A 26,961-nucleotide genomic window follows, 5' to 3' on the forward strand; every position below is an offset into this window, starting at 1 on the left:
GATCTTGTGATCAGCGGGAGGAAGTGGGCACAGGAGTTCCTGACCACTCTCAATTCAAGGAGATTGATGTGTGACCATTTGCTTTGTGTCATGATGTTGTTTAAAGGCACGCCTCATCCTATGAGTGATGTGTCAGTGGTAAGGAGTGATGATGGTGACGTCTACGAGAAGTAAATCTTTTTGCACACATTGGCTAGGTCCCTCCACCCATCTAAAGAGTTTTTGATCCTAGTGGGTAGTGACAGGGGTTTGTCCAACCTCTCCCTCTTTGGTCTGTAAACTGAACTGAACCAAATTTGGAGGCATCATATGTGAAGCCTGGCATGTGATATCACTACTGCATTTGCTACCATATGTCCCAAAAGTTGGAGGCAGAGCGTGGCTGATATTTGTGGGCCGTACTGAATGATTTCTATGAGTGAAACCAGGGATAAGAACCTGTGTTGAGGTAGGAGGGCTTTGGCCTGAAACGCATCCAGGTTGGCCCCTATGAATTCCCGGAGTTGCACTGGAGTGAGGGTTGGCTTTTGGTGTTGATCTGCAGACCCAGTTCAGTAAACAAGTGTATCATAGTGTCGATGACTTGGTGAGCCTCCTGGAGAGATCGGGCTTTGAGGAGACAATTGTCCAGGTATGAGTAAATCATTATCCCTTGAGAGCGTAAATGAATGGCTATCATGGAGAGAACTTTGAAAAATACTCTCGGGGCCAATGACAGCCTAAAGAGGAGGACTCTGTATTGGTAATGATCATGTCCCAGAGTGAACCTGAGAAATCATCTGTGAGCCAGTAGGATTGAGATATGAAAGCAGTTGTCCTGAAGGTCAAGGGCCAAAAACCAGACTCCCTATTGAAGTGCTGGAATGATTGTTGATAAGATGACCATTTTGAACTTCTGAGCCTTGACAAACTCGTTGAGAGTTCTGAGGTCTAGCATGGATCTCCAACCTCCCTTCCTTTGTGTATTAGGAAATAATGAGAGTAGAACCCTTTGCCTCCTAGATGCTGAGGTACTGGTTCTATGGCTTTTAACTGGAGGAAGCGATCTATCTCTTGTGGTGGTAAGCTCTCATGAGAAGAGTCCTTGAAGAGGGACAGGGAAGGGTGTTGTGGAGGGAGTAGGGAGGTGAAATGAATGAAGTACCCAGATCAGATGATCTCTAAGACTCATCAGTCTGACATAATGCATTCCCAGGCACTGCGGAATGCTACCAATCAGTGGCCAAATGGGCATGCAATGATATTTGGTTGTGTTAGTTGGGGGGAATGGTCTAATGGTGCCTCAACCTGCCCATCAAAAGTGGTGTTTAGATGTAGAAGGTTGGAATGAAGGTTGAGGGCCAGATGATTTGTGTTTTGGGAATTTCCTTTTCTTTCTTTGCAGCTCATAATGGCGCTGAGTTTGGGGTTGAGATACATGTGGTCTATACTGAGTTGAGGATTAAATCATCTCTTTTGTCCCAGTGTATAAATACCCAGCTACTGGAGGGTAGCCCTAGAATCCTTCAAGGTATGAAGGGAGGCATCAGTCTTCTCGGCAAAGAGCTTCATGCCCTCAAAAGGAAGATCTTCCACTGTGGACTTGCACCTCTTTTAGGAATCCCGACAAGTGAAGCCATGACGTCTGTTGCATCATCACAGACGTGGAGATGGAACTCACTGCTGTGTTGTCATTGTCAAGGGCCCATTGTAATGATGTTTTTGCCACTAATTGGCACTCCTGGATAATGGCCTCAAAGGAGTCCTGATGTTATGTTTAGAGTAATTTATGTAGTTATACTTGGCCATAAGGGCCTCATAGTTGGTGGTACAGAATTGCAAGGTGTCTGAAGAAAAAGCCTTTCTGCCAAAAAGATTAAGGTGCTTCCAGTCTCTATCATAGGGTGTAGCCCTGGGTTGGTGTTGTCAGCCATGGGAATTGAGAGCATCCACCACAATGGAGTTGGGTGGCAGATGGGAAAATAGGAATTCCGATTCCTTGGCAGGGACATAATATTTTTTGTCTGCTTGTTAGCAAGTTGGTGCTACTGATGCCAGGGTTTGCCATACAGTCTTTCCTGTGTCTAAAATGGCTTTGTTAATTGGGAGGGCAATCTTTGAGGAGGACGAAGAGTGGAGGATATAAAGGAGCTGATGGTGGGCATCCTTGACTTCTTTTAGTCCTATCTGGAGCGTGTCTGCCACCCTCTTTGCCAGCTCCTGGAAAAGACAGAAGTTGTCTGTTAGAGATGGTGGGGGAGGCATGATGGCTTCTTCCAGAGAAGAGGAGGGTATGGTCTTTGGTGTTATTTCCTCCTCAGTACCAGCTTCCTGTTCCTCTGTAAATTCTGAGGCAGTTCCAAAGGCCTGGATACTGCAGCAGAGGGAGTGTGCCTGGAGAGTTTTCAGGCAAGTCTGAGAACAGGCTTTTGGTGCACTGCCCAAGGGTCCCAATATGGCCATTGTGGTGGCATAGGGCCTGGTGGAGGTGCCCAGGGGTGGCCGTACCAACATGGTGATGGAGCCATCTGTGGGTATACTTTCAGGCCTTGTTGGCAGTGGGTCCCATATGGCGATTGGGAGGAGTAATGTGAAACCACCTCCACTCACTATCTGAACCCTCACTAGACAGCAGAGAGGCATGGCATAGCTGCAGGGATACCCTCCGTGTAGAGTAAAAACTCGGTACTAAGAGGTGGGGACTCTGGTGCATCCCATATGCAAATGTCTTTGGGCTGGTGGAATTGCACTGGTACCAAATGTCCCAGCATTGGTGATGGTGCCAGGGGGGATAGAGACCTTGGCTGCACCGATCTGTCTGGTGCCAGGTGATCTGTCGCTAGCAGTACTTAGGTCTATTCGTGTACCAGGGGCACGTTTTTAGAGTGTTTTCTCTTGTCCTTCAGTACAGAAGACTCAGTGCCCCATGCCCATTGGGTCGGTGGGCCTGTCAGCTGTACCAGTAGCCGTTGGCCATCGTGAAGCATGGGTGCCAGACTGAGATGGTCTCAGTGCTGGCGGTGTCAAAGATGCTGATGGAGATGGTGATCACTTGCGGCTGTCTCTGGGCTCACTTTGGGCACTTCCCATTCTCTTCTTAGAAGACTAGTGAGAGGGTCCCCAGCCTGTTTCTTCAACCCACTTCCCTTAGATGTAGAAAGCTGTGGGGAAAATGCATGTCCGCCGGGCGATTGGGGCTGGAGAGCTGCCTCTATAAAGATGATCTTTTGGCGGAGCTCTCTGTCTTTGCGGGATCTCGGCTGGAGCTGCTGGCCCAGGCTACACTTCTGCTCTACAGTGGCCCTCACTGAGGCAGGGACTACACTGAGTGCTTATCTGCAACTGGGATCGCCACATTGCAGGTGCGGCACCTCTTGAAGCCTGGGGAGCCAGGCCATGCCTGGCTAAGGGAAAGGGTCCCCTGTGGGGGAAAACAGACGGGAGGAAACGTTTTTTAAAAATGTTTTTATTTTAAGGGTGGAAGAGAACGGAAGAATTACAACTAGAACTACGAGAAGCACGATAACTGGGGAACTAAGTGTGAAGCAAAATAATCTTAACAGCCTGCTAATGGCTCTGTCTCTAGTTCTGGGTAGTTGAGAAGGAATTGAGGGGGGTTAGCTCGGGATATGCTGGCTAGCCTTGTGGCACAGCACGAGGAGAGACAGCGCATGTGCAGGCCCAACAGACACTGCTATTGAAGTTCTCCAGTCGGCAGTGCAGGGACACGCACAACTACCAGAGGAGGACCCATAGAGACACCTCTCAAAGAAGAACTGATCTCATTTTGAAGGTGGTGAGGTTTGTAGCCAGCCCGAGGATTTTCAGCCATAAATTGCACAGCTGTGTGTCAGCTACCAAGAACTGCATCTTTCACACACCATCCCTGATATGGGGAGACTAGTGAAGTAAATCTGTTTCTTAGGATGGAAGCTATGATCAACATTTTACTCGTTTTCCTTTCGGTTTCAAGGCGTAATAAGAAACAACCCAGTTTTGAGAGAATTATCTGAGTAAAAATGCTAAGTGCTTTAGGGTGTTGACACTGGGCTTGGAGAAGCACAGCGCTCCTCAGTATCAGACTGTGTGTGTTTTTAAATCTGAGTCTTTAGGAGATACTTTCTTCCCATCTGCAACATCTCTTCCTGGTTAGAATTATGTTTTTCATTTTCATCTTGAAACTGAAAAGATCAAGAAATGTTGCCAAACCACGTGCTCTCTGATTGCTTATGTTAGCTAAAATAAATTGAGCTTACAAACTTATTTCTGAAAGAGTTATGGCTGAGCCATCCTGTCTGTCTTCAAATAAAGTTTGTCCCTGCAAGAAATGGAGATCTTCGATAAGGACCAGTACTTCATCTCATCCACAGTGGATGTCTTAGGTGATGGGTAGTGCTGGCTGAAATTTTGGGGATGAGAGGATTAAAACAACTTATTCTCTGGCTCCTTCCCCCAAACCCTCCCAAACAATAGCAGTGAATTTTTGTAAGTTAAAAAAGAATTGTATTCATTTATGTCCCTACAATTGCGCCTGTTCTTCTACCACCTTAAATCTTCATCTCCCTATGGTTGGCCTGTGTCTGTGGGAAGGAGAAATCTTATCTGGTCCCCCTCATTCCCCAGTTTATTATGATGATTGTGAGGATGGGAGAAAGGTGAACCACAATTTCTATGCCTTATTCTCTTTGCCTCAGTGCCCGGCTGCACTAATCAGGGAACTTTAAACTGAAGGCTTTTTTTTTCTCATGTCTAAACCACGGTTGAGACCTTTGTCTCCCCCTTCTCCCCCGCCTCCCCCCCACACACACTGTGCTGCTCTCAGTGCCTCTTCTGTGCTCTGTCTTCCTGCACTTGGATAAGGACATGGATGCTGACCCACACACACACAGAGCAAGGAAGGTAATGTTACCCCTCACAACATCCCAGCAAGGCAAGTAAGTTGTGATGTTCCTGCTTTACAAAGGAGGACATGAAGGCAGACAGTTTAAGTGGCCCAAAGCCACTTCCTGATTTGTAATCCTGGGCAGAGGTCACTAGGCCAGGCATACACCAACAACTCTTTCCACTTTCTATCTAGTAATGCTATCATTGACCTCAGTGGGAGCTGAAGAATAAGTTTGTTTCATAACTAACTTCAGAGCTATTAGATATTTACAGCTGCAAATTGTGGGTTCCAGGAAATGACAATTCATAGATCAATTATGTAAAACAGAATCCAGGATAAAACTGGGTTTGGACCCATCCATTTTCTTTTGCACAAGCTGGAGAAAGCTTTCCTTAGCTGAGATGGCTCCCTAGGTACCTTACATGTTAAGACTCTATCATTCCGAGAAAGGTTGTTGGCATAATATGCTGCTTGTGTGTGGAATTTTATTCTTTTAACAATTAAACCCTCTGAATCCTTCCCAGACATGACTCCATCTCCAAGACCTCTTTGCCTGAGATTTTCCTTGATTTGTTCCAATTTGTTAACTGCTCTCAGCTGTTTGCATGTCAATGCAAATGATTCACTGTAAATACAAGTGACTGACTGATTTATACGCTGCATGACCATACTGAAGAGAGATGTTGACAATGTGAGAATGGTATCAGGCAATTGTAAGAAAAAGAAAAGGCCTCAAAGGGATCATAATGAATTTTTCATGCTATCAATCACATTTTCACATGGTTAAAAAAAAATCCCTCATTTACATTTGAACCTCAAGAGCATAAACTCTCAGAGAAATTGCTAAACTGAGAACTTGGCTTTTACTGTCAGCTACTTACGAATGGCTTTTTCCACCTTTTCCTTATTAGAGCAGATGGTGACTTTCCGTGCTGCATCAGTACTTCTCTTCCAGATGTTGTTAAGGAGAAGGGGATTTCGGGTCAGTCTGTGTAAAGGAGCCACCAGCAGTTCTGACAGACGTAGTCTGCACTGTTCGTTTTGCTCACTCCACTGTTGAATTCACAGGAAGCCTGTTTTAGGATCCACGACCTCTGTTTGCTTTCTGACAAGGCAGTTAATAAGCAACTTATTGCATCATAAGCTGACTGAAATGAAATGGGGAATCCAATTATGATGAACTTCTTCTTTAGTGAGAGCCCAATCCAGCTCCCAGTGAAGTCAGTGGAAAGGCTCCCTTTCGCTTCATGAGGAGCTGAATCAGTCCCACGGGTTAATCTTGTGTACAGATAATTTCACATTTCAGACATTATACAAATTACTAGTAATGCCTTTCTTCACTAGACCATTGGTTCTCAGCTAGAAAAATCTCAATAAGGGGTTCCTCCAGAGCCATTTCATCTCCAATTTTTGACCGTTTATAAAAGGATAAGTTTTGCACTTAGATGTGTGTCTGCAACCTCTGGGGGACTCCTGCTGGTACTGGAGTTATTCAGACCCCAAATACCCCTAGTGGGTGCAAGGCACCTGGCTATCACCCTGAAGCTGCGCATAAGAGAGAGCTCATTTTACATGTTTAAATAGAGTACAGTCTGAAAGCTGAGAGTGCTTGAGATGATGATGACAATTATTTAGTATTTAAGTAGTGCTATTGGTCTGTGTGATGCTTAAGATAAATAAAAGTGAAAAATAAAATCCCATGCAGTCTATGAGCTAAATTCTGCTAGTGTAAATCTGGATTAACGCCATTGATTTCAGAGATATACGGTGTAACTAAGAGCAAAACTTGACCAATTGTGCTCCCATTAGAAATCCATAAACAACTCTTCAAGTTTGGCAAGAGTTTAGGTCAAGTTAATGGAGATACAGCCACATGGCAGGGAAAAGCCAAGCCACTCAGTGTAGTATTTGTCTCTTCTCTTCCCAAATGGTTTCAGATACAATAAAACAAAATGTATCTCAAGGAGTAAAAATGACATTAACATCAATGATCTGCCATTTTATTTCCACTCTGGGGTCCCAAAGAGATTCTCTTCCCTGCCAGATGGGTCTGAGATGGAATGTACCAGCCCTGCGCTGGTTCGGCAGGGGTTAATCCCTAAGCTGATACCTGACTGCCAGTGAAAGACCAGGAAGTCATCGGGAGCTGCGCCAGTTGATGATCCAGGAGACCCGTGGACCGTGGCATAGTGAGACAGGGTAGGAAGTAGCCCAGGGGGACTAGACATTTATCTGGTCATAGAACTGGGAGCTTGGGCAGCATATTTCAGTCAGATCACCACTGACCCAGTGGCGAATATACACACTGCTGATAGGGCCCTGGGCTGGGACCCAGTGGAGTAGGGAGGGCCCATGTCACCCTACCCCAGCCACCACTCATCCCTGAGTGGCAGCCCATCCCTACTCTGGCCACTAGGCCACACAGTCCTGAGATTGAGGGCTGCCATATTGATTCTGGCCACTAGGCCACTCATCCCTGTGAAGAAGGGTAGTCTTATTGACTCTGGTCATTAGACCACGCAGCCTCGTAAAGAGGGGCCTATCTATTGACTCCGGCCACCAGACCACACTGCCCTGAGGCTTAAGGCAGACAATTGGACTCAGCCACGGGGTTATAACAGCCTCTGCCCCGTCCTGAAGAGGGACAGGGTGTACTGGCCCAGCAACAGGGTCATAGTGATATAAATATCCAAAGGGGGAAAAAAAAATTGAAGTGTTCTCCCTTGGGTTCACAGGCTCACAAAAAACACACAAAAGCACTACCATGCTCTTTCATGTGTTTGGTGCTATTAGCTTGGTTTAAACACACCTTTTTAATTTCCCTCTGCAAAAATAATCTGTGCTCAGAGTGAATTAGTAATGCACAGATCTTATTCTGAATGTTTTGCTTGTAAAGTCAGATAGGACCATGTGACTACAAACAGGGCTTCAAATAAAGACAGAGCTTAAGTGACAAAACCACCACACCAGCCTCTCCAGTTCACACAAAAGCGTCTTGAATCACCTATTCTCCAGTTATGCCAACTCTTGTGATTTTAGTATAAATCTCATGATATTTGGTATTCTCATTAAAGCAGCAGGTCCTGGAGTCAAGTGATTCTGTAAAAATCTCAGCTTTCATTTAAAAAAAAAAAAGTCTTTAGCCCTCATGGCTGCAGAGAAAAGCTTGAAGATGTGACCTAAGTGCATCCAGAAGGCTGAGAAATAGGAAGGCAAATAAAAAGAATCCCATATATATTATTTTAAGATCTCTTGATTTTTAAACCCATCTTCTGATTTTTTGAGGCCTGACTCATGATTTTTGAATGCTTGAAGTTGGGAATACTTATTCCCTGTCTGCACATACTGTAGGAGTGGCTGGTTCCTCCCGTGCTTCCACATTCTGTTTCTATTTTAAAGGTTCCTGAGGACTAGCCTGTGAACCCCTTACTTGCACTGGTGAGCAGTTACTCGTAAGAATAGGCCCATTGAAGTTCACCTAACTGCTCGTGTGAGTCACCAGTGGCAGTAAGAGGATCACAGTGTGGCCCCACAGCACTGAGTTTCTCAGCTTGGGTTGACAGACTCAGGCTTAAAGGGTTCAGGCTGCCGTGCTAAAAATGGCTGTGTAGACAGCACTTTGGCTCTGAAACCCACCCCCCCTCCTACACATCAGAGTTCCAGCCCAACCTGCAACATTTACACAGCTAATTTTAGTGCAGCAGTGTGCCTGAGTCTATTGATTCAGGCTTGGAGGCTTGCTGCTGCGGACTATATAGATGCACCCTAAGTCACAGAATCTGTGATTTTTTACAAGATGTGAATTTTGAGTAGATCACATAAAATACAAAATCCACAACCCCCCTAAAAATAGACGGTTATATTAGCTTCTGCCCTCAGTGCTGGGAAATCCCAAGAGGGGATCATTGCATCAGGTGCTTAGTTATGTCAAATGCTCCACTTCAATCCCAATGTTTGCAGATATCCCGGGACATTGTACATTGGCCAACCCTGATGCTTCTACCTCCCAATAGTAGGTAACATATGACAGGTTTGGATTAACAGCCCAGCTGCTTAACTCACCTCTGGTGGGAGCTAGTTCTAGCTTCTAATAATTCTGTATCTATAGATTTCACAAACTGAATGTGCATTAAAATGCAGTTACCAGTGGGAAGGACCTCTATGAGTGGATGAAAACTTGGTGCCATTGAAGGAGGCTCATGTCAATGGAAATGTTGCCATTGATTTCAATGGAGCTAGGATTCCACTCAGTGTATTTAAACCTGTGGTATCTTTTGCATGTCAAGAAAAGCTGCATAGAATGTTATCTAAAATAGCTTTTTCAATCTCTTTTTAAAGTACTGCAATAGAATAGGATTATTGAAGACTGAAAAAGGAGAACAAAACCAACATTTTAATTTCAGATAGATTCCAAAATCTTCTCTCTGCCTCAGGTTCTCCAAGTAAAAAACAGCTGAAGTGTAATGAAGGCAATAAATCTGGTGTGTCTGACAGAGGTTACCTTGAAAGTACTGCAAGACAAAAGATGTAGGTTTAACAAGATTGAAAAAGAGGAATGTTAAAATGAGGGGCAAAACAATGGGGCAGACAATCCATTTTCTTAGTTTTTGTAAGATACAATCAAATCTCAAGCAAAATGTAATGGGGAAAAATGGAGTACAATAGAGAGTAAACTTGCCAAAGAAAACTACTTTCTTAAAGAATCCTGCCATAACTCTAGCAATTCTAAGGGCATGTGTTGAGACTTTATTGCGGTGTTGAGGCTTTATTGCAGGAAAGGTGAAGTAGATGATAAAAATGCTAGGCTATGTAACAGCTTCGCATAGTCTCATAGTTAGGAATGAACTAAGGTATACACGTGTGTCAGTGGCACTTAAAAATGTGGGTGAAATCTTGGCCCCAAAGAAGTCAATGGCAAACTCTCATTGACTTCAGCGGGGCCAGGATTTCACCCACTGAGTGCAAAGCCTATTCTAAAAGAAAGGCTAAAGATAATGTGGATGGTGGACCCATGAGGGCTGTACCCTTTTTTTCTGAATGGACACAGGCATTGCAAGGGTTTGTATAAAGAACCATCCTTGTGCATACATGGCATAAGAATACACAAGGTCTTGTCCTCTGGGGCAGAGTCTATGTTAGCATTTTCTACCACCAGTGCAGCTCCAGAACCAGATAAGCCCTGGGGTAAAAGTGCTGATGCCCTGCCTACACTAGTATTTCCACTGTTGCTATCACTGGTGAGTAGCACAGGAGGTTTCATGCTGGTGGGAGAGTCCCTGACAATTGCTAGTGTCGGCATCACAACAGAAGCAGTGGAGTTGGACGGTAGGAAGTGCTTGGGGGAAGAAATAAGGCAGCAGTTGCTGCCAGCTGTTTGCTGAGCAGAACTAGGTCAACAGCTTTCCCTCACTTATCTGATATGGTGACCAGATGAGTTAAAGGAAAAAGAGAACACAGATGGAAGGAGAAATTTAGAGGTGGGTAAATGTTAAGGGAAAGATGTAGAGAGGATATTGCAGGAAGGAGAAACCTGGAAAGGAGAAAAATCAAGAGGAAATATGTTTTGACATGTATATACTAATGTTTTTTAATATATGAACATCTAAACACAAAAGGTGAAATAATCCTGGCCCCACTGAAGTCAATGAGAGTTTTACCACTGACTTCACTGGGGCCAGGATTCCAACCACAATATTTATAATATATGACAGGCATTGGTACTGAATGAATGGAGCTACGGTGCCCACTGAGGAAAGTAAAACTACAGATGCCTCACATCTAATCTGACTAGGAGGGAATCTCTAACCAACCCTACAAGGATGTGTTAGCAAAGTGTGCATGCAAACAAGTTTGTCTGAAACTGCAAAAGCGATGGCCAAATCTGTTCGTTTCAGATTGGCCAGCTTTATTAACAACAATCTATCAACATGATGAGTGCAAACTGCTAGAACCATTGCTGTGAATTAATTTATTATTTAAAATTATTATTTAAAAACTAAATTTGAATATTGTGACATTATAGCAGAAGAGTGAATGTAGCTCTGAAGCTCCCATTAGACAGCTTTATTCCTCGTAGTTTATCATCTAGGAGGTCTTCAGAAAAAGTCGAATGTGACCAAGAAAGCAACTTCACAGACTTTCTGCTTTACAGTCAGAGTAGTACTACAGACCATTTCTGACCGTGTTACCTTTGTGAGTACAGAGATGAAATCCAGGGAGAATTCAGATGCAGTGACATGGTCTTTTACAATTTTGAAAAAATTAGTCACAAAACTGAGACTCATCTAATCAAGGAAAGAAAAAAAAAAAGAGTTTGATTCATCTTCTGAGCTTTATTTTTATCACTAAATATTTTAAGGTCCAGAGCCTGCAGCTGACTCCACACTCAATAGACCTCTGTACTTGCACAGAGCTCCACTTGACTGACTTTAAGTCAATGGGCAGAATCAGTTTCAAAATCATGGCCCAAGTGCTTGAGTTAACCAGAAGTTAAAACAAGCCCGTTAAAAACACCCACTTAGGTCTCGTCAAGTTCTGTTTAACAAAAATGATGAAACTAGATTATATTTTTCCAATGACATTTATTTTAGAACACAGCTACATAACTAATGTGAGTATTAAACACAAATGAACATTGGGAATTACAAAAATCAATGCTGTATACTGGTGAGAATCTGATCTGATGTGCCAGAACTCTATAGATGCAATGTTATTAAAGAGGTCTTCAAACTCATTTGGAAAGCATTTGTGCTTTATATTCAACCTTATTTCAATTTCCTGAAGATAATGAAAACATTTATTTAAAACTGCAAAGGGACCAGAATATGAAAACTGTCTTTGCAAGCAAGCCGTTCTCCCAAATTAAGTTCTTTAAAAATATTTTCAGTTAGATTCTAATGGGTTTATCTGAATCTCCACATCTGTGCATCCATAGAAAAATTTACTGTGAAGTCTATATATACTATGCAGTGGTATTGGGGATCTCATAGTATTCCTGTAGGGACAGAATCAAAAATAACTGCTGTATCTCCAGTACCTCAGTGTATTACAAGAAAATGCTGGGATTTTAATTGCAAATGCTATGTTTTGTTTGGTAAATGTATGGGTCTACATAGCTTTTGGGGAATTACTCGTGGTAGAGTATTTACTCTAGCATTTTGGCAAAGTGTATTTTATATACTTCACCACATACATTTCTTTTATGGCAAGAGTTTCAGTGTCATTTGGAGCATCTACTTTTCTTACTTTGACCATGATAGATGTTACTCTACCACATATACATGCAAAGATTACAAAAACAAAAACAAAAAAACCCCCATAATGGGAAAAGTATTAAAAACAACACTCAAGTCATGACTGTATCCTAACCAACCCTGGGGCACGTTCACCCTGTAAATTGCACATAATTAATCTCCCTTCCCATCTTAATCCCCAAAGATAGGGCCAGGCAAAGTCTTGATGCTTGTATATTCTGATGTTTAGCTTATCAGAATCTGTTGTTTCTGTAGGAATGCGAGCGGGAACTGAGGGCATAATGACTTATTGCAGTAGTAATTATTATTTTCATTATTATGTTGTATTATAGTAACATTTAAAGGCCCAGACTGAGATTGAGGCCCTTTGGGCTAGGCCCTGAATAAGCACAGTAAAAAATAGGCCCTTGCCTTGAAACAATTACCTTCTAAATAGACAAGAAAGACAGAGGGTGGCGGAGGAAACAAAGACACAGAGAGATGAACTGATTGGGCCAATGTCATCCAGCGAGCCAGTGGCACAGATGGGAGTAGAAACAACATCTCCTGACTGTCCATATCTACTAGCTCATACTGCCTCACACCAGCAGAGCTATACAAATAATATTTAGCCCTTCGTGTGTTCAGTGCAGAGACTAATTAATCTTTGCAATCCTTATAACAGAGAGTAAACACACTCTGTGCTAGTAGAAGAGGAGCAAGAAAAAGTGAGATGTGAATGACCAGGATAAGTGTAACTTTGAGGGGGGAAATTGCAACATACAGTTTTCTTAATATAGTAGCATTTGATCTGAGTGATCATTTTCTGTAGTGCTCATTCAGCCAACAGAATCAGAAACTATTCCTAAATGTTACCCCCTATTCAGTCCAGTTGATGTGTTTGCTCTTATATTGATAATTTTGTATTCAGTTAAAAGAATTAGTTTGTAAATAATTTCTTTTGTTTTATTTGATGCTATCAAAGGTAGGACAGAGTTTTGCTTTGCCATTAAAGCCAGGTAATGACTATTTTAGTTTGAGGGAATGCCAGGTATTATCAATTGCAATCTTGACTAACTTGTCTTGGCATTAAAATTCTTTGCAGAGAATGCTCTCTCCTTGTAAAATAGAGATCTTAGGCCAAGTTCTCTGCTTTGCCAAGTTTACACTCAGGATGCGTAGTGTTAGGAATCCTTGAGTCTTTTCTGACCCCAGGACAAGTCAGAGCAACCTAGGAACTACTTTAATTGCACGTGTTGGAAAAGATCCCCAAGGGGACTGACCGCCAGCTGAGGATAGCCAGGGCACAGGGCACCAAGGGCATGTCTTCTCTCCACCTTGCCCCAGAAACTGCAGGGCGAGTAGCACAGGAGTCAAACATGTCAGCTCTACACCTGTCATGGATTCTTCCATGCTGGGGAATCCCCAGCTGGGAAGATGTGGGTGGTTTCTATTTCCTTTGTCTTTCTGGAGTAGCACAAGGGGACCATAGCATAGCAAACACTTCATGTCTATGCACTTGTTTAATATGGGAAATTCACTGTTGTATGGAGCTAGCTGTTGTGATTGTTCTGCCCTAATGTTTGTACAATGAGGACTGCCAAAAACCATGCTTTTAACAAGACTCTATTTTAAAGAGCTAATGCCAAGCTCTTCATATGACATTTACTTCAAAATAAGAAACCATCAGACAACAGCCAGACCCAAAACTCAAATGGCTCTATGCCTGTTCCTGAAATCATAGGAAAGTCATCTGGACTGATGAAGCCTCCTCCAAATTGTTTCGCCAAAAAGAGAGGGGTTCAAGACACAGACACTGAAATCTGGATTTGACCGTTCTTTGTGGTCTCCTTTTTAATTATACTGTCAGCTTTTGGTCTAAATGAGATTTCTTTTTTTCTCACCTGGTTTAACTCCTCCAAGTTTGCAAAAAGTCCCCACAAATCCACATCCAAGAGGAACTCATTGTTTTGCAGGTATTTTAGCATATTCACAAATACCTTTAAAGAGACAATAAAGCCATACTATTTTACCATCTGTATTAATTAAACTTTAACAAACCAATTAATTTGCAAATGGCAGATATATTTACCATATTTACCAGTAATTTGATTGGCAGACTACAAAATAGCTGTGCTGACGCCATGTAGGAGAAAGTTTTTCATGGCCTACACAGAGCCTAAATAATGGGCTTTGGACAGGAACTATAAAATGACTGAAGTTACAGAATCCATTCACAGCCAGCACATTGACAGCATTGTAGTCCTGTCATGGCTGTTATTCTATCCTATGGTCAGGAATGGGGGCTGAGGCCTCTGAAGACCTGTATACAGGGGTTCAGACCCACAGATCCATGCAACTGTAGACCTGGTGGTCATGAATCCCACTCTTCTTAAGTCCGTGCCCTCTAACCTAGGTTCACCCCAACCCTTTCTATCTACTTCCATGTTGCTCTGTATTCTCCAGCATGGAGGGTGGAAGATCCCACTATACTATATAATTGCTGTAAGGCCACCATTTTGAGAGGTGGGGTGGTTTGTTCAGGCTCTCTTTTTTTTTGAGTGAATTTCACCTGCACTGAATGAACACTGTGAATGCATGTGATAAATAGTGAATATATCATACATCAGGTATCCCACACATTAATGTGGGATAGGAAAAGTTATATTGTCAAATACTCACAGCTCCTTTTCTGGAGAATGGCCACCTTGATTTTTTGGACTTTAATGGGTGAAATTAAAACAAATAAATCGTTGGGTATGAAAACAAAAGGAAGACTATTAATATTAATTTGTTGCTCTTTTCTTGAAGGAGACAAATACAATTCTTAAGGAGAAGAAATAATTTATATTTAACTAAAATTTAACAGCTATGATCAGGCAGTTTATGGGGCTGGGCTAAAACCCATTGATGACAATAGTGATGTCTACCAATGACTGGATTTTCACAGTTGCTGAGTGCTCATACTTCTCATTGTCAATATGAGTTACAGGTGCTAAAAACCCAGCTACTGTTAATTTCTTACCATGACATGGTCAGTTAGACTCCAGGTTAGTTTTTTAAAAATGACATCATTCAACTTTCAAGAACACTAGGCATATATGTTCATTTCCAGCATCTAAAGGCTTGTCTATATAGATAAGTGTACCAGCATAATTACATCACTATAGTTATACTGGTATAACTTCCCTTGTGGACACTCTCTTATCCCAGAATAATTCCACTGGTAGCGTAATACTGGTTAATTTTCCCATTTAAACAAACCCTGATAACTTAGGCCCTGATTCATGATAGCATGTGCTTAAAGATTCGTTGTATTAAAATTGAGGTTCCAAACCACATTTTAAAATTTGTGTTTTAGCCAACAGTCAATTGAATGGTTCAACGATAACATCCCATAATACTGTGCATCATCTGATATCCCTTCATAGTTCACTATACCTAGCTTAATTCCTGAGCTTTTTAGTGGCTGGAGAAATTACAGCATCAAGATAATTATAGATTAAGAAAAAGAATCTATATTTACCTAGACTCGAGAAAAGGTGCCAAGCATCAAGCAATAGGAACATTAACCCACTGATATCTATAGTTTGACCCATCTTATTTATCTCATTTATTTACATGTTTACAAATATGCTGCAGAGAACCAGCATGCTCCTTCTGGCTTCCCCACCTGATGCCATCAAAGCACTCCTTAAATCCTGAAGCTTGCGAGATAGACGCCACACTATTTCTTAGCCTCCTTTGAGTTGGGGAGGTGGAAATTCTGCCTGGAGCATGCCTGTCAAACCAGAAAGGTGCACTATAGTTTTCCTCATGCTCCTTCGATGGAACCATTAGCAGGACTGGAGGCTCTCTGTAACTTCTTCTCTGGATACAGCCAACTGGAGGCATTTTACTGTCCATTCTAATTGATATTGCCTTTGCTTCACAGGGCTAGAAGATGTCACTTTCTGAGTCACTGTTTCCTGACAAATCAACATTCTCCTCATGTGGGTCAATCTCTCTATTTAGATGACATTCTAAATCCTGTTCCAGAGAATAATCACAAACGGGTTGTTGCATCCTTTAGTTACAGCATGCAGATCTACAGCTGAACACAATCAGAAAAGAAATCTCCATTGTCAAATGGAATGTTCCTTATTGAACCTCATATATTTCACATGATCTATTAATCATATTTTTATATTTTATATTATATATTATATTTCATATTATATTTTCTGTTAATTATAGAAAGGGATATGAAATACATGAGATTAAATTAATTATTATCCCTTGCTGAAAACCAGGTGCTGTTTAAGAGTAGGACTGAAAAGTGAATTCCTAACTAGTATTCATCGGTATCAATCATTATTTTTATTTATTATACAATGACATATTCAGCCCTAGTGTAACTGGAACAACTAAAGTCAATGGAATTTAATATAACTCTAAGTCGATGCAGTTGGCCCATGGATAAATTTGACCTATAGATTTAAATGATCCAAAGTGACTAGTGATTTTTGGGTGCCCAACTTGAAATGCCTTAAAGGAACCTGATTTTCAGAGGGTGGATTGTCAGTGCTTTCTGAAAATCAGATGCCTCAACTTGGGCACCAAAAATCATTAGTCACTTTTGAAAATTAAAAATTCATGATAATTAACAGAAGAGAGTTTCTTTCCTATTTAAGGATCTCAAAAACTGCCTACATCTATCACTGTACATTCTAACATGTTACAACGGATGTACTATAAACATAGCTATCCTCCTACAAAACCAGCTGTAGAAAATATGCCTCCTTGAAAATCTAACTTTGTTCAGCTTCTCTGTTTCCTTATTAGAACTTTTGATTATCTTCTTTCCACACACATTCTTTATGTATTTTATGGGCACTTACATTTAATATGCCAGCATGTATAGATAAAGAAACAGATATACACTGATAAAGATGAATACGTGTAACTATAGTTCAGTGTGTGCAACTGCTAAACATCTCACCATGAGAAAAAAAATGTTGAGTACTATTAACCTTTTGTATTTTGGGAATTCATAGGTACAAAGTTATTTAGTGCAGATGCTCCTGAGGTTTACGATGACTGGGGAAATTTAAAACGTTCAGTGGGCCTTAAATTCATCCTTTCACCTCTGGTGTGAGGCTTTTGTGTATATTCTCCTTATTAGTATGATGGGCTGTGACATAATACATGTGATTATAGTACCTTTCTCCAGAATCAGCCTCAGCATTTTAGAGTAGGACAGCCTTTCCATGCATTATTGCATTTGATGCTTTCTTGGAAAATGCTATGTGAATCTAAGGTACTTTGTTCAATACTCAGATACAACAATGGTGGGCACAGTAGATATACTTGTAAAAGATATGCTTCTCACCTTCCATGATCATGCACTATAACAATCTTCCTTCAGGTGATTATTCAGATTTTCTTGTAGGGCAGTTTCGTCTGTAGTATATATAGAGGGCCTTAGGAAGGATATCTGAAAAGGGCTCTGTTCTTAAAGGTTTCAGGAGAAAATAAGAGCTTCAATAGTTGAGAGGCCCTGATTGAGCAAAGTATGTAGGCACATGCTTAACTTTAAGATCAAACAGTACCATTACATTCAATGAGACTAATTATGTGTTTAAGATTAAGGATATAGCTGAGTGCTTGGCTTGACTGGGGTCAGAGTTTCTTAGTTTTTCTTAGGCCTTTTTCTGCCAAGAAGTGAGACTACAGCACTGTACTGTATTAGGGATAACAGGGAAACCACCAATGACCATGATTCCTTTCTCTTTTTAAGCAGGATAAATGGGCTATATGAAATTATAATTTACCGAAAGGTTAAGCAAATAAAATCTAACAATCATTTAAGACAAGGCTAACTTGTATTATTTTCTTTTCAGCAGAGAAGCAGGATGCTTTGAAATAAATAAATATAATTGTTATTATGTAATTAAATAATAAAGCAAAAAGTTAATAATCAATATATAGTGACAATTTATCTGGTAATTAAGTGTAGTAATCTGTTTTATGTTGCATGATGTATGAAAGTGTAGTTCCTAGATAGTACAGTAATAGTCCATCTAGAAATGGATTGATAGATAGTACAGGTAAGAAAATAATTAATGATAAATAATTTATTCAGCAAATGGGGCCTCTCATTTTGCTGACAGAATATCTACAAACAGTTCATGATTTCCTCAGATCTATTTATTAGTTGTTTATTCAAACATATGCTGGCTTTTTACCTCCCTTAATCGATTGAATGTGGCTTGTGAAATTTGATCTGTGTTGCTTAATTTTAAATAGATAATCATGAGGTATTGGTTCTGTTCTCTCATTGGTTAACTCTAGCAGTACTCCTGACCCAAATTATTGAGGGTGCAAATTTAAAATTTATTTTTTGCAGCTTTTGACATGTGCAACTTTTGCTTTCCACAAGCTTTTGGGCCAATCCAATCCAATCCAATCCCTCAAATGTTTGCAGGAAGTAAAAACAAAATTTTCTTGAACATAACTGAAATGAATTAATCACAACTGTGATGAATATCCATAGAATTTTTTTGCCTTATTCACCCATCTTTGAGATAAAGAGTAATTAAAGCATGTGCTCATTAAGGCTATGTCTACACTGACGGTGGCAAAGTTGCTGCCGTCAGATCGACTTATCTGGATTGACTGAGCGGTCAGTGAAGGCCGGCTCAGTCGATCCAGAAGTCGACGCTGTTAATCCACCCCCGCAAGTGGCGTAGCACTGCATCAATGGGAACGCGGTTCCTGTCAGCACAGTGTACTGAAAATGGCGCGCAGAAGAGACGCACAGCAGTCGACGGGAGTTGCGCAAGTTTTTTGCGTAGTTTGCATAACTCCTGTCGACTGCTGCCGAATCGCCAGGGTAAGTGTAGACCAAGCCTAAAACTGAGATACACTTGAAATCCACTCTTTCCATAAATCATGCACAAAATCAGTGCAATTTCTCTGTTTTTCATCATATAGCACAATGTTGTAGTGACATCTCCTGTTACGATGGCTTTGTGATCTTTACAACATTTATTAGTATATTGTGAAGTATTATAAATAATACTATGCTACATTCACCAAATAAATGAACAGAAGTATATTTTGTGATGCATTACATTTTTTTTTATAAGAGATCACTTGGTTGTCTGTATGCAGAATTCTATAATTCACAATTGGGCAGCCAGATATTAGTATGAATTAAAGAAGTGTTACTATGTAGCCTTTAGGTTTGTTAAACAATATGCTTAAGAAGCACAAATCATAAAAAAATATTTTTTTTATTAGATTTTAATTAAAACTTGCTGTCTGGAAAGCTCTTACATTAAACTGAAAATATAATAAATTTCAGTAGTTTTTTGAAACTAGGGGCTCAAAAAAGTCATTTCAGCAACACAATCTTGACAAAGCAAACATGATATAAGAGGAAAGGGCAGACAAAGTAGATCATTAAACTTACTGTGTTAAACAGCTGAAGAATTGGACTCAGCCATAGTGACACCTTTTTCTCTTCCTCAGCTTGCTTGTTGAGTGCTGAAATAAGGAACTAGTTTTTCACCTTGTAGGTTCAGTGTTTCTAGGGGATTTGTTTATCAGAAAGGTCAGATGGAGTGACCTCTGGATCAATGCCAACTTACAAAAGGTAACATGATCCATTTAACAGAATTAATAATATTCACTCTCTAGAATAATTGTCTCTCTTCCTTGCTTTTCATTTTTTCTCTTCAGATTGTTTTGGGTAGGTTTGTACTGATAAGGTTTGGCAAAGGAAATCTCACTCAGGTAAGGAATAGGCATCAAGAGCAGATGAAATGGAAACAATCCTGTGTTTATGCAAGTGTCTTAAGCAATTAGAGTTGTCTGAAGTAATCATTGTGAATAATTTAATCAATGAAGTCAGCACTTTTATTCTGTTTATTAATTATCAGCAATCAAATATGTTCCTAATTGTTTGAACGATCTGTGTGGACAAAATTTAGCCTATGGATTATTCAGGAACTAGTCTCTGAGTATTTGGAATTCATTATTCATTGTGCTGGTATTATTTCCAATCCATGATTGGACACTTATAGCTGCAGTCCTGTTTATTTGTTCACAAATTGTCCACATATCATTATAATGGTTCAAATCTATTGTGAAAACAATAACATTTTTCAAATGGTTGTGCAAACGCTTCCAGTGCAAATATTCTCAGTGATATTTATTTGTACTAGAATTTGTGACACTTTTCACTTTCTTTAAACGTTCTTGTAAATAAAAAAAATCATTCATCCAAAGGTATATGAATCAGTGGAAAGACTTCCAGTGAATTCAGTGGGGATTGGATTACGGTCTCAAGTGGATAAAAGGGTAAAGCAAATTGGAAAGTTTTATTCACAAGAATGCTCATAAATACTTGTTTTCAATATTCGTCTGGCTCAGCAAGAAATAAGAAGGAATGGGAAAATCCCTCCTGCATCAATCTTGAAACATGCTTTATGATATAGGCAGATTTGTTTTAAATAGAAAATTTTAAATGAGTAATTAAGGCCAGGTTTTTTTTTCCACGCTCAGCTTGTCCTTTAAAATTATATCGGACGAGGTGGAGCAGATCTTCTTGCTCATGAAATGCACACAAATATCTGTTCTGATGATGTGGAGGCTCCACTGTGTCATCACTGGTGCAAGGGTGTTACATCTGGGAGAAATGACCAAGCCTTGCCAAAATATTTGCTATTCACCAAACTACAAAACTAATAGTGCCTTGGCCAATTGTATACTGAAAAGGTAAAGAAGAAAAGTGATCACTCTAAACTGATGGCAGAGATGTTAACCTCCATGCCTTGGAAAAGGGAAAGGAAGATGTCACACCTGGCTTCTTAAAAACATTCTTTATAATTAACTTCACCTTGTCTCATGGCAGGTCCCCCTTCTCTCCCCATTGTCAAAGGAAAGCAGCTTTTGGGTCTGAACTCCCAAGAGCTGCAACAAGAGATATATCCCTCTGGAGACACTATCGTGAGGTGGACTTAATGTTTCTCAGCCTGCCACTATCAAATAAGTCTCTTGCAAAAGCAGAAGACTGATACCCTGAGAAGACTGAATCTCCTCATGTGTGTTCCACAGTGGGTGTCATAGCTGATCATTAGCAGTAGATCATTCTGCTCTATTTGGGTTCTTACACCATGCCCATCACTGTGGTGGTATCTGATGTCTGTAGAACTTTTTCTAAAATTTCTCACTGTTGCTATCACAAGCGCAGCTCCTCCAGTGTCAGCAATGGTGGGCGTGTTTTCCTAGACAGAGCTCCAGGTAGCTGCCAGCATTTAAAACATTATTGTCTGTCTGACTGGAGCACGTCTAACCAACTTGGTTATTAAAACTCTGGAACTCACTGGCCCCTTGAATACCATAGTGCTCTTACTGTTGGCACCACCAATATATATAGGCCAGATCCTTAACTGGCAAAATTCCATTGACATAAAATAATTTACACCAGCTTTGGACCTGGCTGTATAGCCCAAATAATTTATTAAATTTCAGGATATGTTTTGAATATATAGATGATTTTTACCTTTTTAGCTGCATACTGGACTCATTCTTTGTTTTAGGCCATTCCCAAGGACTATTATGCAATCTCACTGGATTACACTACATAATGGGTAAAACGATCATGTTAAACAAAGATGAGTTTCTCCTGGCAGAAATTTTATTGCCATACTAGCTGCCAGGATTTCCACTTAACCAAGAGGTGTGAGAATACTTTATACCCTGGGAAGCCAAGCGAGGTTGTCTGCATCAGCTATGGTATAATTATGTGCAGTGCACATAAACATTCATTGAGCGTTTAACTACTGTATTCAATCAACATGTGTTGGAAAGCAAAATCTTCTAGTTTAATAGGAATGGTCTTATACAATTGATGAAGTCTGAGTACCTCTAAGTACTGCTTTTCTTCCACTGTTAGCACATTTGCTGTTTGCCAAAGGGTTGGCTAATTCTTACTATTCTGATGAAACACGGGGTATGTAACATTGGCAGATGTCATGGCAGGCTTTAAATGTCAAATGAACATACTTCGTAACAGCCAGAGGATTGATTTTTTTGTTGTTGTAATTACTTCCTGGCTCTGAAGACAGCCGTTTAAGCTGTTTTCAGTGTGTGACAATGAATATGACAGGGAACATCTTGTCTGTGGTATTTGTGTTGGAAAGACCCTAATACAGAAAAATAGCATTAAAAAAAGGGAAAAATACATTAACATACTGTTTATTTCTCCTTGCAATTAAGAGTGAATACTCTCCTTTGAGCCCAGCCCAAGTTGCCAGGCTGGGTTCTGGGAAGAACAGAGGAAGTTTGGGGTGTGTGTAGATTAAATATTGAACTGAACTGAACTGAACATAGAACTGAAGCAGAGCAATAAGCCCATGGCTATCCTGCATTGTACACTTGGGGCTGAATGGCTGGATGACAGATCTGCTGGCCTGTCCCCATGTTGCTGCCTTTCTTAGCTCTGCGCCGTTGTGTGAAGGAGGTCCTCAGATCCTGTCCCACTTGTAGCAATGCAGTGGTTCTGCTGCAGTTAGTCCCTGTGCCTGTGCGGTGGGGGTAAAGGGAGGTGTCATGCTGAATAGATGGGGGAGAGAGCATTTGTTATATTGTTTGACATCGGTGTGTCAGAATCATAATAATTCATGTGAGATATGCCATGTCAGGTACTGTTAGAAAGGTTATAATATGTTAAGTCAGATGATAATACTTATGTTCATGTGTAACATGTGAAATGGAAGTTATGGATATATTTGATATATCTGTATTTCAAATTGGGCTATCTGGGTAACAACTCAGACAGGATGGATGCAGAACAATAGCCTGCTTAATGGCCCATTAAGACACTCACGGATGCAAGAGGCCCAGGAAGAAAAAGGCATACCTGAAGAGTTACCAGGATTGGCCCATGTGACTCTGGACTCCATTTTAGTTCTTGTACGATTCCACAAGACAGCATGGCCAAGGCCAGAGGTATATAAGGCCAAGCCACAGAAACAATTTTGTCTTTTGTTCCTGTTCAGCTACTGACATATCTCTGGATCAATTCACTAGCAACTGAACCAAAGGACTAAGACCCATCCAGGTACTGGATATATACCAGAGGAACTGTACAAGCTTGCAACTCCACAATTCTCCCGGAGACTTGATGTATCTGGACTTTCAATCATTTGTATGTATCTGATTTGCTTTGGCCCTTTAACATTTCTTTTATGGTTTCTTTCTTTCTTTTTACAATAAACCTTTAGATTTAGTTACTAAAGGATTGGCTGGCAGCGTGATATTTTAGGTAAGCTCCAAACTTGTATTGAACTGGTACTGTGGCTGACCCTTTGGGGTCAGAGGGAACCTTTTTAGTAAAGAGCATAGAGTTTAAAATAATTGGTCTCTTTACTGGACCTAATGCTGATTTGGGAGCTGGGCGCTGAAATGCAGTAAAGGAGGCTGTGTGCATTTGTATACTGGCTTCTGTGGGGATTCAGAAGTGGAGTTTGTAGCTGGTTGGGAAGTCTGACTTCAGTGTCACCCACCAGTGTTGGGAGAATCTGCTCTCCTTTTACAGCCTGCCCTGACCTTGGCATTATCAGGTGGCTACCCTGGGCATGGGATGGGTTACAGGCGGGACTCATCTTTAATTATGAAAAATGTGCTACTAACAGGAAAAAAACATTAGCTGTGGTACTGAATTGATATAATATCATGAAAATGTAGAGAGACATGAACTCATTTTTTTCCATATCTCAGACTATGAAAGACAGAAACTTCCTTTTACACTGTAAATTACTATTGAAACATAGTTCTTTATCATGGTGAATAACAAATACACAACTCTCTAAGGGTATGTACACACTAGAGTTAATTAACCCGTACCAATACTATGCTACAGGAAGTGCAGAAGAGTATCATCTCTCAGTTGAAACAGCAGGGGAATTTGAGAAGGAAGAAAGAAATTACCCTGCTGGGAACCAGTCAAAACAAATTCAATTCATGGATCATTCAAAATTTCCTGCTGTCATTCCACAAAATCAGTAGGCTCCAAAAAGTCCATGAGAAATTAAAAAAGATCATAAATAGTTCTGTAGTGTTTGGGGCTAAAAGTAGGTCATGCAATTGGGCACTGATACCAATGTAATTTCCAATGGACTTCAATGGACAGCAAAGACATTTTATTTGTAAGCAACCAGTCCTGCAAACCCTTGGCATGAGGAACCCTCATTGACAGCAATGAGACCACTGATTGAGGGCTTACAGCACTGGTGTGGCATGGAGCCGTCTTGTGGACCCTGCAGGTATCTCACAGGAAGTAGGCTAGAGAAAGACTAGGCCAGTGGTTCACAATCTTTTGGGCCTCAGGACCCATTTGTAAATGTTTATGGTCTGTCGTGACTCAGTAACTAGCTTGGGGTTGGAGACCCTGGGGCAGAGCCATAACTAGGCATTTTAGCACCTGGGCAAGCAAAACATATTTGTGTCCCCTACCAGACGTGATGCATAGGAAGCTTGCAGGGTCACATGCCCCCCCCCCCAGCTTTTTTGGTTGCACCCCCCTCCCCCAAACTCAGACAGGCTGGGTGGCCCACTGAGGTGAGTCAGGGGGTGGAGGTGGCAGTCCTTCCCCGAGCCCCTCTGCTTGGGGCTGGCCCAAACTGCCTGTCATCGCTGGCCCAAGTCACTCCCATGGCTTTGCACCCTGGGGCAGCTGTCCTGCTCACCCTGCCCTGGTTATGGCCCTGCCCTAAAGTGGTTTACGTTGGATCTTGCTCCCGGAAGGGAGTTGGGTTCTGCCCGGCACTCATCTCACACTGGTGGCTCCTGCAACTTTTATGTTGTGGGGCTGGCTGGACTTGGCTCTTTGTGTTGCAACTTCAGTCAGGTTTGGCTCCACCCTTGACTGGACCAAACTGGTGTGAGTGGAGTTGTGACCTGGCTCCTGGGGTTGCAGTGCCACTCACTCAAATTTGGTCTACCTGGACTCCCATCATCATGATGGCTGAGGCAAACCTGAGTGGTGCTGGGCCCCCAGAGGTTGCAGTGCCTGGAGCAGGGAGGTGAGCCCGGCCAGCCTCATGGGACAGGCGCCACGTCACCCTTTGAAACATTCTGGTGACCCAATTTTGGGTCCCGACCCATGGGTTGAGAAACCCTGAACTAGGTGATAGTGTAATACTCACTGGCAGAATCCCAGCGCTTTACTTGGATACTGCAAGCATCAACTCCAGGTCACACAGGCAGGACTGAACTTCAAACTAACCCTTCAGGTCAGATCAACAACATAACATCTAAGACAACAACTTAACACTAAGATAAGGAACAGTACCATCTACTGGTAGAGTTGCTGTATACATTAAACATTGCAAATCCCCTGTAGTTAATTAAGCATTTAAACAGAAACTCCTAGAAGCCCACATATTCTGCCATCCACACAGCTTTCTGGCTTTGTCTGCCCACTCGAGTTATACTATTCAGTCATGGACACCTCACTTGCTGTTGGATATTGATTATCAGCGACTGCAGGGTACATGTCCTTGAGGTCAGGCCTATCTGCTGTGGATAGACTATCTGTTGAAGATGGCAGCGTGTTGAGGTCGCAAGAACATCCCAGCAATTCCTCGCCCACAACCAGTCTCCCATTTAGAAGCCACAGGAACCTGCTGGGGTATCTCCAAATCCTCTTCTGCATCCTTCTGGAATAGTTATTGAGGATCCTCAGTGTTTGTGCGTTCCTTTCTTTCAATGAATCTGTGCACCAATTCTCAATGAACTACAAAGAGGGGCAAGATCTTGCTTTTTGTATCAGCAAAGGCAAGTTGTTTAGATTCTTATTCACTGCATAAGGTTCCCTCCAAAAAGGTCTACATTTGGGATTTTTTTCTTGGCTGCTTTTTTCAGTTGCATAGGAACACCTTCTCTTCTTTCAGGATGAGCAAATTATTTTCCTTTTTCCTGGCATCTTGTGACTGGCATGCTTGCTTCTGACTCATCTGTTCCTCTACCTTCTCGAGTGCTGTCCTCAGTTCACTGATATAAGACTCTGCCACATCACACAGGTGCAAGTGGACTTCCCAGTTCCTGCAGCCTGAACATCAAGTCACAGGGCAGCGTAGGTCTGAGGGGTTCAAAAATAATGTGATAAGGAGAGTAATGGATAGTTGAGTGCGGCTGGTGTTATATGCAAAGACATCAAGCGGTGACCTAATGTCCCAGCGTTGGTGTTCACTGACTGTGATTCTAAACATAGACTGAATGGTATGGTTTACTCACGCCTCTCCCCCATTTCTCACAGGATGGGCAACACTGGTCCTCATCTTGCTTAGCTGGAGCTGTCGGCAAACCTTGTCTACCAACCAGGATTCAAATTCTTTCCCTTGATCACTGCAAATGTAGTTCGGTGGGCTGAACTGCAACACAACGTGTTTCATCAATGCAACTGTAACCGCCTCAGTACTTTTAGCCTTCAGTGGTTGTGCCACCACGTCCTTTGAGAAGGTGTTATACATTACCAACAAATACAGATTTTCTTCTGGTAGAGGGCCTTGCAAGTCAACCTGTATGTACTCCCAGGGTTTATGAGATTGGGACATTGCCCTTAAAGGAGTTCTGTCTCTTCTTACTAGCATTTGCTTTTCTTGACAGGTAAGACAGGAAAGTACAGAGTCATTACATCTGCGGCTATGCTCAGCCCAAAAAATCAGTTGAAAACCTGCCTCAGTGTCCAGGTAGCCTGCCGCTTCATTACCACAATGACAGTGCCGTACCGTTCTCTGTAAGCTTGCTGGCAAGACAATCCTGTTACCTTTATACACCATCAAATTGGCAGCTGGAGTCCAGATCAGTGGATAA

At 41.5% G+C, this 26,961-nt stretch overlaps 1 protein-coding gene across 1 annotated transcript in view; it reads right to left on the reverse strand.

Annotated features, from left to right (window-relative positions):
* PLEKHG7 (pleckstrin homology and RhoGEF domain containing G7) overlaps positions 1 to 26,702 on the reverse strand; it is a 38,694-nt gene extending 11,992 nt beyond the window's left edge. The window contains exons 1-5 of the mRNA XM_067559108.1: positions 26,403 to 26,702; positions 14,001 to 14,096; positions 11,053 to 11,148; positions 9,251 to 9,375; positions 5,746 to 5,912 (exon numbers count right to left, since the gene is read on the reverse strand). Coding sequence (XP_067415209.1) covers positions 5,746 to 5,912; positions 9,251 to 9,375; positions 11,053 to 11,148; positions 14,001 to 14,096; positions 26,403 to 26,702 — 784 coding nt within the window. The remainder of the gene's footprint in view (positions 1 to 5,745; positions 5,913 to 9,250; positions 9,376 to 11,052; positions 11,149 to 14,000; positions 14,097 to 26,402) is intronic.
* Between the last annotated feature and the right edge of the window lie 259 nt (positions 26,703 to 26,961).

The sequence above is a fragment of the Emydura macquarii genome, unplaced genomic scaffold, assembly GCF_026122565.2.
Source record: "Emydura macquarii macquarii isolate MOO-44397 ecotype Brisbane River unplaced genomic scaffold, CSIRO-AGI_Emac_v2 contig_2205, whole genome shotgun sequence".
Lineage (NCBI taxonomy): Eukaryota > Metazoa > Chordata > Testudines > Chelidae > Emydura > Emydura macquarii.